General features: G+C 58.6%; 1 protein-coding gene across 1 annotated transcript in view; it reads right to left on the bottom strand.

The window, feature by feature from the left end:
• NBAS (NBAS subunit of NRZ tethering complex) overlaps nt 1–15,404 on the bottom strand; it is a 141,176-nt gene that overhangs the window by 25,157 nt on the left and 100,615 nt on the right. Inside the window, exons 39-44 of the mRNA XM_044663007.1 lie at nt 5,870–5,946; nt 5,048–5,185; nt 4,448–4,677; nt 4,143–4,253; nt 1,326–1,576; nt 827–1,161 (exon numbers count right to left, since the gene is read on the bottom strand). Of these exons, the coding sequence (XP_044518942.1) occupies nt 827–1,161; nt 1,326–1,576; nt 4,143–4,253; nt 4,448–4,677; nt 5,048–5,185; nt 5,870–5,946 (1,142 nt within the window). The remainder of the gene's footprint in view (nt 1–826; nt 1,162–1,325; nt 1,577–4,142; nt 4,254–4,447; nt 4,678–5,047; nt 5,186–5,869; nt 5,947–15,404) is intronic.

The following is a 15,404-nucleotide window of genomic DNA, read 5'->3' as shown; positions in this document are numbered from 1 at the left end:
CAGAGGGCACATCCTCAGAGCCTGGCACAAGGCTGGCACACCAGAGACTGCCATGAAGGCTTCCCACCCGCTGCTGGGCCCCCGGGGGCCCCCGAGGGCGCTTTGAAGTGCCGACAAGACAGACATCTGAGGGGAGCGTCTGGCAGGAGGCCGGAGCTTGGGGGCCCGAGGCGGCGTGGAGGGGGTGACAGAGCCGGGGGAGCCCACTGGCTCAAGCAGGGCCCAACTAGCAAGAGGGACGCCACAGAGCGGGTCGGGGGGTCAGGCCGTCCCTCCTGTCGGGGCAGCAGCTCCCAGGGCGGCCGCCTCGTCCTTCTCTGCGTCCGTCCCAGCCTTCGCCCAGGCCCGGCCCATGCAGGCACGGGACGATGCCTCACGACGGACAGACGTCGGATTGTCGTGGGGGGCTCCATAACAGGGTCCCTCCTGCTCCCCCAAACAGCGCCCACGGGGGGCACGGCAGGGCCATCGGCCCACGTCACACCGGGGACACCAAGGCCCCAGACCCAAAGACCAGCCCCAGCTCACTGGCCGGCCCACAGGCCCTCGGCTGCTTCTCACACCGGCACCGGCAGACAAGGCTGGGGGGCTCCGGGGCGCCTCTAAAGGGAAAGCTGCGGGCTCGGACCGGCGCTGCATCTGAGGGGGGGTCGATGGACTCTGGCCAGACCCTGGAGGCTCAGACGGCTTCACATGGCAGCCAGGACACGCCGCTTCTCAGGGACTGCGGCGGGCCAGAGATGGGAGGAGCCCCGACACGGGCCGGCCGGGTGACCCTGGGCGAGTCCCTGCCCCCCACACTGACCGCCCCCCCCGGGGCCTTTACCTTGGTGGCGGCCTCGGCAGAGAAGGTCACGGCGTCCAGCACGGCGAGCAGGTCGCACGGCTCCAGGCGGTCAAAGTACTTGGCGCACACGTCGTAGGCGCGCAGCCACTCGGGGCCGGACGCCGGGGCCGTCCGCAGCAGCTGAGGGTCGCCCGTCCAGAAGAGCTTCTGCAGCCACACGGTGTAGAGGGCGCTCGGGGCCAGCGTGCCGCCACCGGGCGTCGGGATCCGGGGGGCCAGCTTGGAGATGGACAGGATGTTGTGGCTGCTGAGGACAGGCTCCAGCGCGGCCAGAGGTCGGGCATTCTCGCCGGTCAGCTTCTTGTAGTTCAGGCCTGCGGGCGGCACGAGGACACGCGCTGCACCCCGGGCATGGCCAGAGGCAGGGGCACTGCGAGGAGGGAACCCGCACCCCAAAGACTAGGGGCACCCCAGAGGCCCGAGAGTGGTAAAAGGGAAGGGAAGCGCCCCCGGCAGCTCCCCAGCATGCCTGGCTCACCTGCGGCGACGACCTTCAGCTTCTTGAGCAGCCGCACATGCGTTTCGGGCGCAATGGCCGGCCTCCCGAAGCCGGGGCAGCCGCAGGCCGCCAGCAGGCCGAAGAAGCAGAAGAGCCTGTCGTGGTCGGCGCCCCCGATGCCCGGGTACACATACTTGGCCATGCGCTCCTGGAAGAGCTCGGGGTCCGCCTTCAGGGTCTCCAGGAGCCCCAGGGCTTGCGCGCGGCCCTCGATCTCGGCCGTGGACAAACTGCGATTCAAAGACGGCGTCCGAGCTCTCAGAGCCGGTCTCGGGCCGTGGAAGTCCCCCTCTGGCCCCCCTTTGCTCGAGGGAGCTCGTGGGCCCTGCCGGACACCAGGGCCGTAAGACTGACCACTCACCCCAGGAAGAGAAGGCCTGGCCCTGGGTGGCAGGACAAAGCCCAGAAGAGGCCGGAGGCCGGGGGAGATCCAGGCCGGGGAGAGGAGAGACAGAGGGACAGAGGGACAGAGCCGCGGCCACCTCCCAGGGGGCTCCCAATGGAGAAGACTGTCAGAGCCTCGACATTCACATGCAGACTCACACTCATACACACGCAGAACCACACATACACACACACTCATACACAGATACAGACTCACTCATACACACACAGACACACACTCATACATGCCCTCACACTCACAGACAGACACACACACACTCACAGACACACTCATACACACACACAGACTCACAGGCACATAGACTCACTTACACACACATAGACAGACTCACAGACTCACACTGTACACACACACAGACTCACTCACACAGACACTCACAGAGAAACACAAAGAGACTCACAATTTCACACTCACACACACTCATACACATGCAAAGACACACTCACAGACACACAAACTCACTCACATTCATACACGCACTCGCACTCACACTCACAGACACACTCACACAGAGACACACTACACACAGACTCACACTTTCACAGACTCACACACACACACACTCATACACCTGCAAAGACACACTCACACTCACACTTGTACACACACACACACAACCAAGTACAGAAATGCACTGCTCTCCACAGAGAGATGGGAGGAAAGGGGAGAAGGGGGAATCAGAGCTCGTCGGAGAAGAGCCCTGGCCCACTCATCACTGCCATTCTTGTCATCACCATCACTAGGAACATGGCGGCCACCGGCAATGCCTCTACTCCCAATCCATTCCAAGGTGCCCCAGACTCCTCAGTACCTTTTCTTGGGCCTCACACCCAGGATCAGAAAGACCTGGCCGTGTCAGCAAGAAAGGCTAAATCTGTAGGGCACGGCCAGGTTGGGGCCCTGCCCGCACTCTGAAAAGACAGAGCCAAGGGGGAGGAGAGTTGAATGTGGATGTGGAGAGAGGATGAAATACGGTGGATTGAAGGTTCCAGATTTGGAGTCAGGAAAAATCTGAGTTTTAAATCCAGACTCCTCCACTTACCCTGTTTTCCTCATCTGTAAAATGGGGTAATAGCCCCACCTGCTTCCTTGTGTTGTTGAAAGGATCAAGTAAGATCAGATCTGTGAGGCATTTGGCACAGTGCTTGGCACACGATAAGTACGCTATAGATGCCAGTTGCTATCATCAGTGCTATTATTATTATTCTCTGAAATACAGAGAAAGCATGGGGATCCCTGGGTAGGATTCTCCCCTGGACACACTCTGCCTCCAGCTAGCATGAGGACTGAATGAGATCATATCGGCAATGTGCGCTGCAAACCTTAGAGGGCTGCTTAAGTTCTAGGGGCTGCTATTATTTTTAAGAGGACAATAGTTTGAGGGGAGGCAGTTCAGTGGATAAAGCACTGGGCTGGGAGTCGGGAAGACCCAAGTTCAAATCCTCCCTCCAACATTTACTGGCTACGTGACCCTGGGCAAGTTGCTTCACCTCCGTTTGCCTTCATTCGCCACAAAAGAAAATAGTAAATGACTAGAGTATCTTTGCCAAGAAGACCCCCCTGGTCAGTCCTGGCACGCTGCGGTTCACAGGGTCAGGAAGAGTCAGGCACGACAGGATGTAGGGACGGCTGGGGACAGCGAGGGATCCTTTCAAGAAGGTGGAGGCAGCAGCTGGTGGCAATAACCCAAGAGGGGTGCTAAGGGGAGGACGCAGAGGAGCAGCTGCACAAGCAGGGAAAAGGGAAAGGACAGGATGTGTGAGGAGGCCCGGAACCAACGAAAGCTTTGGTGACTAATACAATAAACGCCTCAGGAAACAGGGTCCCAGGATGAGCGTTCTTTCTCTCTTCCCAAGTCAAAGCTCAGTCGCTCTAGCACCGATTAGGAGCCTACCATGTCTTATGAGCAGAGGATTCTGGCCCCGCTGCGATGTGTGGCTTCCTCCTGGCTGCTTCCACACCCAACCTGTGCCGAGGTGGGAGTGGTCTGCTTGGGAGAGGCCGCAACAAGGCCTCCTGTGGGGCAGGGCCCGGAGATGGCCAAACACTTCCAGGGGACAGCACCCACTTCCGGGGGCAGCCACACACACGGGTCAAACACTTCTGGGGGGCAGCACCCCACAGGCTTGTCTGAGAAAGCACTGGCAGACTGTTCAGACTGCAGAAAGCCTCCCGGCAGACTAAGCCAACAAGAGAAAACAAGACGGGCACACGTGCACAAGAAGGCAGCCCGCTGGGTTTCTCCTCGCCTTCCTCCTAAGTGGCCTGGCCTGACCTGGGGATCTCAGATGCCAGAACCCAGCCAGCCTCGCAGGTGGCCCCCCTAGACTCACAAAGGGCGAATGGTCTGTATATGGCGAAGACCCCTGGGTGGGAAGGAGAAGACTTACCCACTGTCGGTGAACAGAAACTCCAGGTGGGTCATGTACACCTCCCAACGTGGCACATGATAGCGCTGGGCCAAGGAAAGGGCGATGGTGTAGACGTTCTTCTCCAGGGTCCTTGAAGGATGACCAGGCCGGGAAGAAAAAGAGAAACCATTGCCACGAGCCCCAGAGAAAGCATTCAGAGGCCTCACTCCCCAGAGACGGGACAACGAGGCCATCGTCCACCCTGAAAGCATTCCAGAGTCGCGTCCCTCTGAGTTTTACACTCTGGGGCTGCCCTGCAATCAGGGGTCAGAGCAGCTACTCACCCTGCCAGGCCCAGGATGGTCTCCCTCTTGTATTGGCTGTCCGCGGCGAAGCGGGCCACATCCACGCCCTTGTGCAGGCCACGGAGGAGCTGGCCTTGGGTGAGGTCCAGGAGCCGCTCGTGATAGAAGCCCAGCTGCTGGACCAGCGTCCCCAGGCCCTCGGGCCACGCCTGGCCCTCGAGGTCGGAGACGTGCCGGGTAACCATCTGGACGAGCTTGCTGGGGTCGGCCTGCGGGCCCCGGCCAGGGAAACAAGCGTCGGATGGTGAGGCGGGTGGGGGGCTGGGGCTGGGGGAAACCCTCCCCCCTCCCGCTCCCACTCCAGCCTCCGAGGCCAGGATGGGAGAAGAGCGGCGGGGGAGGAGAGCCTCTAGCTACATCCTCTCCGGGCCTCGGCCTGCCTCGTCTACAGAACAGAAGCCTCGGACCGTGCGGTGGCCCTGGAGAGCGGCCCGCAGCCAGCTTTCGAGGCCCTCCCCGCACCGCCAAGCCCCTTCCCATCCCTGAGCCCCAGGGCCCAGGAGGTCTGAGCAGGCTGGGGTCGGCCGTCTGGCCCCCGGGCAGCGGGGTGACCTGGGGCCGTCCGGGGAAGGCACTCACCCGGTAGAGCGGATGGCAGCGGTCGGCGAAGCAGGGGGCCAGGTGCGAGTAGATCTGCAGGCTGTAGTAGTAGGCGGCCAGCTGGAGGACCAGGGCCGACGGCGCCTGCTTCTCGAAGCACTTGTTGGCGTCCACCACCTGCAAAGAGTTTGGCGTGAGGAGTGGTGCAGTGGCTGGGTGGAGGCCGGGCTGAGACCGGCCACGAGGTCAGCGCTCAGGAGCTCCAAAGGTGGGCCAGACGCTGAGGGTGGCTCTGGGGCTCGGGGGGCCGAAAGGAGCCTTCTCTCTGGCCTCCACCCTTCTCGGCCTTCCCGGCCTCCCAGAGGAGGCTCTCCTCGCCCTTGGTGGGCCCCCTCCTCCTGGCTGCTCTCCCTGCTACGAGCCCCCCAGCTCCAGCCCCGGCCCCCCTGCTGCCCGCCTCCACCAGCCCCAGGAGCTCCCTATCGCCCCTTTATCGGCTTAACCCCTCACTCCCAGTCTGTGCACACCCGGCGCAGAGCCCTCCATGTCCCCCCTCCGCACCTCTGCCTGGATCTATCCCTTCCTTCTTCCCTCTAATTCTGGCTGCCTGTATTATGCTCAGTCAGACAGGCAGAAGCCGCGGCCCGGGGCCTGTCTGGGCACAACTGGGAAATGGCGGAGGTGCAGCGGGCAGGGGCAGAGCCAGGGAGTGACCGCCAAGGCCGCCTCACCCACAGGCATGAGAAGCTTCGGCCCCCGGAGCCGCCCGGAGCCCGGAGAGCCAGCAGGAGCCGCAGCCCTCGTAGAACGGAACGGGGATGGTGCCAGGGCGGGGGGCACCGGCGGCCGGGGGACACTCACCTGGGGCAGGGCGAGCAGGTAAGCCAAGGCCAAGGCCAGGTCGTGAGGGAAGGCGTCGCTCGCCAGCTGCAGGAGAACTGAGAGGGGAGAAAGGAGGGAGAGTCGGTGCCCGGCCTGCACCAGGCTTCTCGCCCGGGGGGCACCGCAGGGTCAGCCAGGGGGCACAGAGGCCTCCTCTCCTGGGCACCCCCCGGCCCCCGGGGGCTCTCAAGGGCAGCTTCCCTGGCCGCCCCTGTCGGAACCTGCTGGGTAGCAACCTGTACGGGAGGGCACGTGCCAGGGTGGGCCCAGGGGCTGCCATGAGGACACTCCCAAGCTCAGCCCACACACCCAAAGGCGGCCCTCAGACATCAGGAGGCCCTTCCACCTTGACCGACTGCCTGCCTGCCTGACTGACCATCTGACTAACTGACCACCTGACTGCCTGCCTTCTTGCCTGTCTGCCTGCCTCCTGCGCTTCACCCCGGCAGAAAGGCTGAAGGGTGCGACTGCTAGAACTCTAATCCACTGCCCTCTCCCCAAGGCGTCCTCCCCGCGGCTCTGGGGGTGCCTCCGGGGAGCCTGTTCTCAGCGGCTCACGTGAACAAGAAACGAGGACCCAGGGAGGCGGGGCCGGGGGTGCCGGGGGTGCCGCTGCTCCGGGGCCATCCTCAGAACTGATCTTCCAAGCCTGCCACTAAAGGGGGCCTCGATTCCTGCAGACCCCGAGGAGAGGACGGCCTGCCTGCTGTCCCGGCCCAGAGCCCAGCTGCATCCCACACCGGGAGGGTCCTCAGCGCCTACCACCACCGGCCGCTGCCTCGCCATCTCCCGGGCCTGGTCCACGCCGTCTACACTCCAACCAAACTGGCCACTCTATTCCCAGGCCGGGCCACACGGCCCGCACCCTCTGCTCGCAGGACGCTCACTCCTGGGCCCCGGGGTCCTTCTGTCCATGCCGGCCCGTCCTGTGAGGCCCAGATCATGCCACCCCCTCCAGGAAGCCCACCTTCAGGCTGCCCAAAGCCACGGCCAGGCTCCCCACAGCACAGTAGTCTGAAGGCTTCTTACATCGCCTGGGCTGGTCCCCGGCCCCACGACGACACCCCGAGCCCCACGGATCCCCCCCAGCACAGGACACCCGACGAGGCACCCACGAGCAGCCCAGACCCTTCACGGCTTCTTCTAGAAGGCAGGAACGAAGCCACAAGAGAAAACGGCTCCACTTTCTCCATTCAGTGACCGTTTCCTGGTCTGAGGCTCCTGCAGGCAGCGTCACCCCCAACACACACGCGCACACACACGTATACACACTCACACGCGCACACAGAAGTCTAAGGATCTGAGGTTGCTCATGAGGGTCGGCCAGACGGACGAGAACCGTGTTACCGAGCCGGGGAGGTCCGGCCACGGGCTTCCTGCTAACCGTGTTTCACTGGCCTACGTTGTCCAGAGCTCGGGACGAAAGGGGGCTCCGAAGTGGGAAGGACGAGGCAGGGAGTCCTTGCCGGGGCGGCCTCGCCTCCGTCTCCCGCTCCTTCCACAGCACCCCGCACCACAGCAAAGGAGGGGCTCCCTGCCTCCCTCGGGGCTGCCCCCAGACTCCCCTTCAGCAATCTCAGAAGGAACCCTCTGGGGCTCTGAGGCCCATCCACTCACCTGCCTTCCAGGGCACGAAGCCTCCTGGCCTCCCCTCCTAAAGGGAGAAGGCCCTGAAGGTCTGAGCCAGAGCAAAGGGAACATGGGAAGGAGTCGGGGCTTGGGGAGGCCTTCGCGGTCTCCAGGGCCCACTCGGTCACTTCACAGTGGAGGCGCCACCCGGCCCGGCCCCGGGGAGTCAGCAGAAGCTCCCCAGGCTGAGCCGGAGAGGGCCGGCGCTCACGGGGACGTGTGGGGTCGGGAGATCCATTCCTGACAGGTAAAGGCATGGAATGAGCCAAGCTCGGGGGGGATCTGCAGCCGCTACCAGGGTCCCAAGATCTGGGGTCCCTCCGGCGAGCCCGGGACAGGCCAGTAACAAACCATCCATTTTGGGACTCGTAGGGTATGAGGGAGGGAGGCTGCCTAGAGCCTTTCCCTGGCCCAGGTGTGTGCCCAGCACCATGCGCTGCCCTCGGGAGGCTTCCTCTAAAGCGGTGATGGCGACCCTATGGCACAGGTGCCAAATATGGCACCCAGCCGTCCCTCCCCCTCCCCCTCCCCCCATGCCCCCCCAGCAGCCAATGGGAGCGCACAGGGGTAAGGTGGGCGGCTTACAGTGGCAGAGCTGGAGGGGAGCAGCGTGCTCAGACCAGTCCCCTCCCCCTCTCTACACTCACTGAGGACACTCCTCACTTCCCCGCCTCTCCAGCCAGCAGACCAATGGGAGCGCTTCCTCCCTCCCCTGTGTGTGTATGGGGGGGAGGGGCATGGCACTCGCTCTGGGGGGTGGGGCAGGGGCGGGGCCCAGCACTCCTCTAAAAGGTTCACCATCACTGCTCTAAAGGAACATCTTGGCCCACATCCTGGCTCTGCCTCCCCTCAGGCCGCAGCCTCGCTTGGCAGAAGGGCTTCTTCTCCCCTTGTCTTTGCTCTCCAGACCTCGCTGCAGACCCCTGGGGCAGCCAGGGCCATCCACCCGGCCCAGGCACTGACATGCTGTGAGAGACCCTGGAAGTACTGGACACAGCGGGGCTTCCCCAGCGCTGGGACGCTAAAGAGCGTCTTCCCCATCATCGGGCCGGGGCTGGGCCACGGCCGAGGGGTGGTCCAGCCGGAGTTTGGGCTCCCCAGGCAGAATCTCTTAGGATGGAGACACGCAACAGGGTCATGTGCTTGACCCCAAAGGTCCCAACAGGCCACTAGAATCGCATTTGGGAGGGCGCATGTGGTCGGACGAGGAGGTGACCGAGCGGCCAAAGGGCAAAAGGCAGGGAAGAGAGGAGGAAGGACGGGCGCCCCTCAGTAGGATTCACAGATGACCAGAAGGGCCACCCTGGTGCCTGGGAAGAGCCTCTCTGGAGGACGGATGGGCACCGGACAAGGAGCCCACGGGGGGCTGGACGCGAAGGCCCGAGGCTCCCACTGGCTACTTCCATGGTGCCGTGATGGCTGCTTTACGGACCGATTCCAAATCTTCCTCCAAGTGCCTGTAACGGCTGCCCGACGAAGCTGAGACACAGATTTCCAAGTGCTGCCGGGAAAGGAGGCAGAAACGCTGCCTAGAAAGGTAAGAGACGACTGTTTCCATTAGAACGTTTACTTCTACATGATGGATGACGGCCTCTTCTTCCCTTAATAACTGCCATTTTTTAAAAGAGCAGAAAAATGACTCTCGGTAGTCAATAAATCATCATTTCTAATGAATCGACTGCATTTGGACACGCCGACTAACCCCGCCAGGGACCAGACTGCAGGCTTAGCGCGTCACATGTGATTATCTAACATTCATTATTGTTAGTTAGCAGTTTCTATTCCCTGAATGCTCTCTAACCCCGTAATGAGTTATTCCTCACAATTCTCATCTCCCCAAATCTCTTTCTCATTATCAGAAGGAAAACTCAGAGCCAAGGGCAGTCGTGCTCCCACTTCAGTCCCCTCTTCCCGAGCCCCTCCAGGGTGGGCCTTGGCCGTCGGGGTGACCAACGCTCCTGTCAGCACCGCAGGCCTTGCTGGGCCGCTGGCTGGCCTCCCGTGGCTCTCCTTCCTCTCCGAGCCAAAGCTCAGGGCCACTGCCCAGCCCTCGGCTCCATTTCCTCCCGAGCGGCTTCCTTCTGCCTTGCAGCCATCTGGCTTTTGGTGCCAACATTCTCTTGTAGCAGCTCTCACTGAGGTCATGAATCACTTCATTTTATTTTTTTAACTCATGACATTCCATCTTAGAATCAGAACTCCAAGGCAGTAAGGGCAGGGCAGTGGGGGTTTGCCCAGGACTTGCCCAGGGTCACCCGGCTAGGAGTGTCTGAGGGCACATTTGAACCCAGGACCTTCCATCTCTGGGCCTAGCTCTGAATCCACTGAGACCATGAGCTGCCTCAACTGAGAGAGATAGAGATAGATAGATAGATAGATAGATAGAGAGAGAGAGAGAGAGAGAGAGAGACAGAGACAGAGACAGAGACAGAGACAGAGACAGAGACAGAGACCTTGCGTGGGCTATGAAAATTCTACTGCCAAGTTCTACAGAATTCCCTTTGCTACAAAATTCTGCTTCACCCAACACTGCCGAAAGGTGTTTGAGGAACCAGGTTCAAGCCTCGCCTCTTGCCAGGTGACCCTGCCCACAGCTTCAGGCTCTTCATCTGTAGAAGGAGGGGGCTGCAGTGGTTGATCACCGAGGTGCCCAGAAGTTCTACTCCTGACTTCCTACACAGACCATCAGAAAACCTGGAGTCCCAGGAAACCCCAGTGGCTATAAGCACCAAAATGAATCTCTTCGTGGACACTTCTGTTGGTCTCTGGGTCCATTATTACTGGCCAAGGGAAGATGGCGGGCAATGACAGACCCAAAGGGCTTTGCCACAGAACATCATGAAGTCAGCCGTCCTTCAGACCAACTTAGTCCCAGGAAGAATCCACCAGAGGGTCCCCAATGGCAGCATATTAAGACTCGGATGAAGACAAAAAGGGCTCGAAGGGTCTGGAATGGCTACAGTGTGGTACTGAATTTTCCTTTTGCATCTCTAGGGGCATCTTTTGCTTCTTCATCGTGTTCAACTGCCAATATATCCTTCTCCAACCTAGATTGCAATCCCTTTCAAGTGATATTAAAATGGGGGAAACTGCAGCTCCAGTGAAAAAGAGGAATACTGACAAAAATATAAATTGTCCAGATTAACAGAAGAGGACTGGAAAATACAGATTACAACAACTCTGAGGAACCACCTCACCCGTACCAGATTGGCTGAGATCACAGAAAATGAGGACAAATGCTGGAGGGGAGGTGAAGAAAGAGGAACATTGCTCATGGCTTGTGAGCTGGTCAGGCCACTCTGATGGACCACCTGGAACTATGTCCAAAGGGCTACAAAACTGTTCCTGCCCACTGACCCACTGCTAGGTCTGTACCCCAGAGATCAAGGCAAAAGGAAAATGACTTATTTGTATAAAAATCCTGATAGTAGCCCCTCTGGTGGCAGCAAAGAACTGGAAATCAAGAGGATGCTCATTGGTTGAGGAATGACTGAAGCAGTTGTGGCAGATTGCTGTGAAGGAGTGCTACAAGAAATAATGAGGGGACTACTTTCAGAAAAGCCTGGGGGAGGGAGGAATAAAAGCCTAGGAAGATTTAAAGGAACTGATGCAAAGTGAAGCAAGCAGAACCAGGAGAACATTGTATGCGGTAACAACGACCAACTGTGAAGGTTCCCTATTCTGATCAAGACAGTGACCCTAGACAATTCCAGGAGATTCAGGATGAAAGATGCTGCCCACCTCCCAGAGAGGCCTGAAGAACTGTGAATGGATAATGAAGAATAATCTTTTCACTTTATATTTCTTGCTTTTATTTTCTAATATGGCTAATATCCAAAGTATTCTGCAGAATTTCACAATATAAATGATGTTGCATTTCTTGCCTCCTCAAGGGGAGGAGTGGAAGAGAGAAAATTTGGAATTCAAAAAAAATTTTAAGAAATCTTTAAAATATATAAATACAAAATATTCTTGAAAAAAAAACTTTTTTAAACTGCTGTTCAGCCAACCTAACATAACAGCAAACATGGCAGCAAATGAGACCTGTATTCCACTGGCATAAAGAAGTGAGAGAAGTTAATTTTCCCCTCCTTGCTACCGGGCTAAGTGAGGTGAACACGCATTGATTAATCACTCACCTTGCACCAAGAACTATGCTAAGCCCTAGGAAGAGGCTAGAAGAAAGCCAGGCCACAGCCTCAAGGAGATGAGGGAAAGACAATAAGGGAACTGAAAAGTTGAGAGACAAGGAGGAGGTACATGCAAGGGGGATGGGGGCAAAGACGGAAGGTCAGGAGAAGACACGAAGAGGAGGAAGGATGCCTGGCCCGGGCACTCCTCAAACAGAGGCTCATCCGTGAGAACAGGGGCCTCCAGGGCTCAGGGCACATTTATTTCCATCATGAGACAGTAAAGCCCAGAGGCAGGGGACAAGCTTAGTCATTCTCTTGCAATGACAATCTGTTTGGGTTTTTTCACCCTCATTGTCATCTCCATTACAGCAGTCACTGAGGGTCACCGGCCAAGGACCATCCAACATGGCGTGTGGCATCAGAGAAGGTTCTGTGCCCGATGGGCAAAGCAGAATTGCAGTAGCTTAGAGAAATGTGAGATGCACAAATGAGAACTGTCTCCATCCCCAAGGGCTACTCATGCCTGACCTGGGGCACAGCCTCCGAGTTCGCACTGGTCACAGCCACAGTCAACCCCAACATAATGATGTCATTTTGGTCCTCTCTGACTATGGATGACAACCAGCCAACCAGCCAACTGTGATGTATAACATTTCTTCAGCCCGGAGGAATTCCACGTGAACTGGAACAACCTCCAGGAACTGATGCAGAGTGAAAGGAGCAGCACCAGGAGAACCTTATACACAGAGTCTGATACACTGTGGTACAATCGTACATAATGGACTTCTGTACTAGCAGCAATGCAATGACCCAGGACAATTCTGAGGGACTCATGAGAAAGAAGCTACCCACATTCAGAGAAAGAACTGTGGGAGGAGAAACACAGAAGAAAAACAACTGCTTGAACACGTGGGTTGATGAGGACACGATTGGGGATGCGGACTGGAAACGACCACCCCAATGCAACTATCAATAATATGGAAATAGGTCTTGATCGATGACACAGGAAGAAACCAGTGGAAATGTGCATCGGCTATGGGGGGGGGGAGGGGGGAGGGAAGGGGAAAGTAAGAACATGAATCATGGAACCATGGAAAATTTTTCTAAAAAATAAAATTTAAAATAACATTTCTTCAGCCTGCTCATGTCGCCTTGTATCAGATGCCACCTTCCCAAGCTTCCCTGCATGGTTGTCGTTTTTCACTTTGCAGTAATGTCCATCCTATTTAGATTTGCTTTTTTTGCCATCCTGAAATGTATAAGCACTGACTTTGTTTCCTTGGCAGCTCCACAAAGAGCCCCCTGGGGTGTGCTACATGCTTTGAAGAGGCAGCTCTAGAGCACATCCATATTTTTGCCATTTTCCAGGATGATTCCAGGTTGTTTTCCAAAATGGTTGGGCCAGTTCACAGGATTTCCAAAGGTGCTCAGTTGCTCATTCTTCCATTCTTTATATTCTTCCCCATTTTGTTGAGCGTGGGGTGAAGCCTTGGAGTTCGGCTTTGCATCTCTTCTATGCTTGCAGATCTGGAGCTATCCCTCATGAGCAATGAGTTTGTCACTCTTTGGAGAACGTGCCGTCTCCTGCGTTCGTGTCGGCTCCCTCCATATCTCGGATATCAGGCCTTTATTTATTGGAGATTTGACCCACTTTTTCCTGGCTGCTTGCTCCTTTCTAGGGGCACAGACTTCCATAGAACACAATCTCTCCCTTCCATTCATCCAGCTGCTGTCGCATAGGGAGGGCTGGTGTCCACTCCTTGTCTGGCTAAGGACTCCCGCAGCCACAGAGGGACAAGGCCCTTCGGGCCAATGGCTGAAGGCCGCTCGCTGCGGCTCGTCTGCTCCCCCACAGATGAATCCGTTCACTGTCAGAGGAAGGGATCGTCCTCGGTGGGGGCCCCACGCCGAGCCGCAGATCTTCACCTGCCGGCGTCTCACACACGAGCTCCCACCGGCTCACGGAGGCCGAGGCCTTGATCTGCCTCCTGGGGTAGCGCTGACAGAAGACAGCCATTTGCTCCCAGGCCGTCTCTGGCCAAACTCCTCCCAGATTCGTTTCGTCCATCCCTGGAGCTGATGCCTGCTCTGACAAGGGAGGCTGACAGCTGGGCCTCAGGCCTGAAGCCATCTGCTCCAGCCCTTCTCTTCACCCCACAGAAATTCCTGGTGTGACGGAGAAGGGCCTCCTTACTGCGCCCTTCGACACGATAAAGAGCGCCCAGGCAGGACGAGGGGTAACAGAGAGCCCCTCAAGGCTGACTAAGAATCCCGTCAGAGCAACCCTGGGAAGCCCAAAGCAGATAATGATGGCAGCCAGCATACGGACTGCACCTGGGGGCCGACGAAGCCTTCACAAACATCGCTTCATGTTGTCCTCACAACAGCCATGAGGGTAAAATCCCCATTTTACAGCTGAGGAAACTGAGGCAGAGGTGACTTCCTCAAGGTCACACAGCCAGTCAGGATCTGAGACTGGATCTGAATTCAAGTCCTCCTGCCTCGGGGCCTGGCCCCCTGGGCACTGTGGCCCCTTGTCGCCTCTCGGTATTATCTGTGCCACCTTATAAAGGAGGAAACTAAGTGCCTCATCACACAGGAGGGGACCGATTCGTGGAGTGGGGTGACGTCAGAAAATGTCGCTCCAACTCCAGCTCTGCCAAGTACAAAAGTGCGACCTCAGACCGCCTTCTCCGGGCCTCTGGGTCCACCCCAGTGACGTCCAGTCCAGAGATCCCACCCACGAGTCCGTCCTGCCCACCTTCCAGGATGCCAGCGATGCCCAGCAGGGAGAAGGAAGGAGGAGCTGGCGGCGTGGGGGAGGTGGCAGGCCTGGACTGGGGACCAAAGACCTCTGGTAACCCCAAGAATAAGTCAGGGGGGTTCTCTGAATCCGGGGAGGAGCCTTGGATAAAACAAGGACGTGCATTTATTAAGCACCAACCACACGGCCCAGCTCTGGGTTCCAGGGACGCGCCACCAAAAGCCATCTTCGTCCTTCCTCGAGGAACTGCGTTCAGTTGGGGACAGAAAGGCCACTCGAGGACACCATCAAGTAGGAGCTCTTCCTGGTGGGGGCCGGCAGCACGGAGCTGAGCGAGGCGAAGGGGAAGAGGAAGGGCTGCCAGGCACGGGCGGCACTAAGAACAGGAAGGGGGGAAGCTGGGAGCACGGCCAGGAGAGGGCTGCGGAGCGCCAGAGGAGGGAGCTCCTGAAGAAGGAGGGAGCAGAGAGCCCCACAAAGAGTGCCCAGAGAGCCCCACAAAGAGTGCCCGGAGAGCCCCACAAAGAGTGCCCAGAGAGTCCCACAAAGAGTGCCCGGAGAGCCCCTGGAGGGGTGCCCAGAGAGCCCCACAAAGAGTGCCCGGAGAGCCCCTGGAAGGGTGCCCAGAGAGCCCCACAAAGAGTGCCTGGAGAGCCCCTGGAGGGGTACCCGGAGAGCCCCACAAAGAGTGCCTGGAGAGCCCCTGGAGGGGTCCCCAGAGAGCCCCACAAAGAGTGCCTGGAGAGCCCCTGGAGGGGTACCCGGAGAGCCCCACAAAGAGTGCCTGGAGAGCCCCTGGAGGGGTACCCGGAGAGCCCCACAAAGAGTGCCTGGAGAGCCCCTGGAGGGGTACCCGGAGAGCCCCACAAAGAGTGCCTGGAGAGCCCCTGGAGGGGTACCCGGAGAGCCCCACAAAGAGTGCCTGGAGAGCCCCTGGAGGGGTACCCGGAGAGCCCCACAAAGAGTGCCTGGAGAGCCCCTGGAGGGG

The sequence above is a fragment of the Gracilinanus agilis genome, chromosome 2, assembly GCF_016433145.1.
Source record: "Gracilinanus agilis isolate LMUSP501 chromosome 2, AgileGrace, whole genome shotgun sequence".
NCBI classification, from domain to species: domain Eukaryota; kingdom Metazoa; phylum Chordata; class Mammalia; order Didelphimorphia; family Didelphidae; genus Gracilinanus; species Gracilinanus agilis.
Note: the sequence above shows the minus strand (reverse complement) of the source record. Positions and strands in the feature narration are given on the sequence as shown.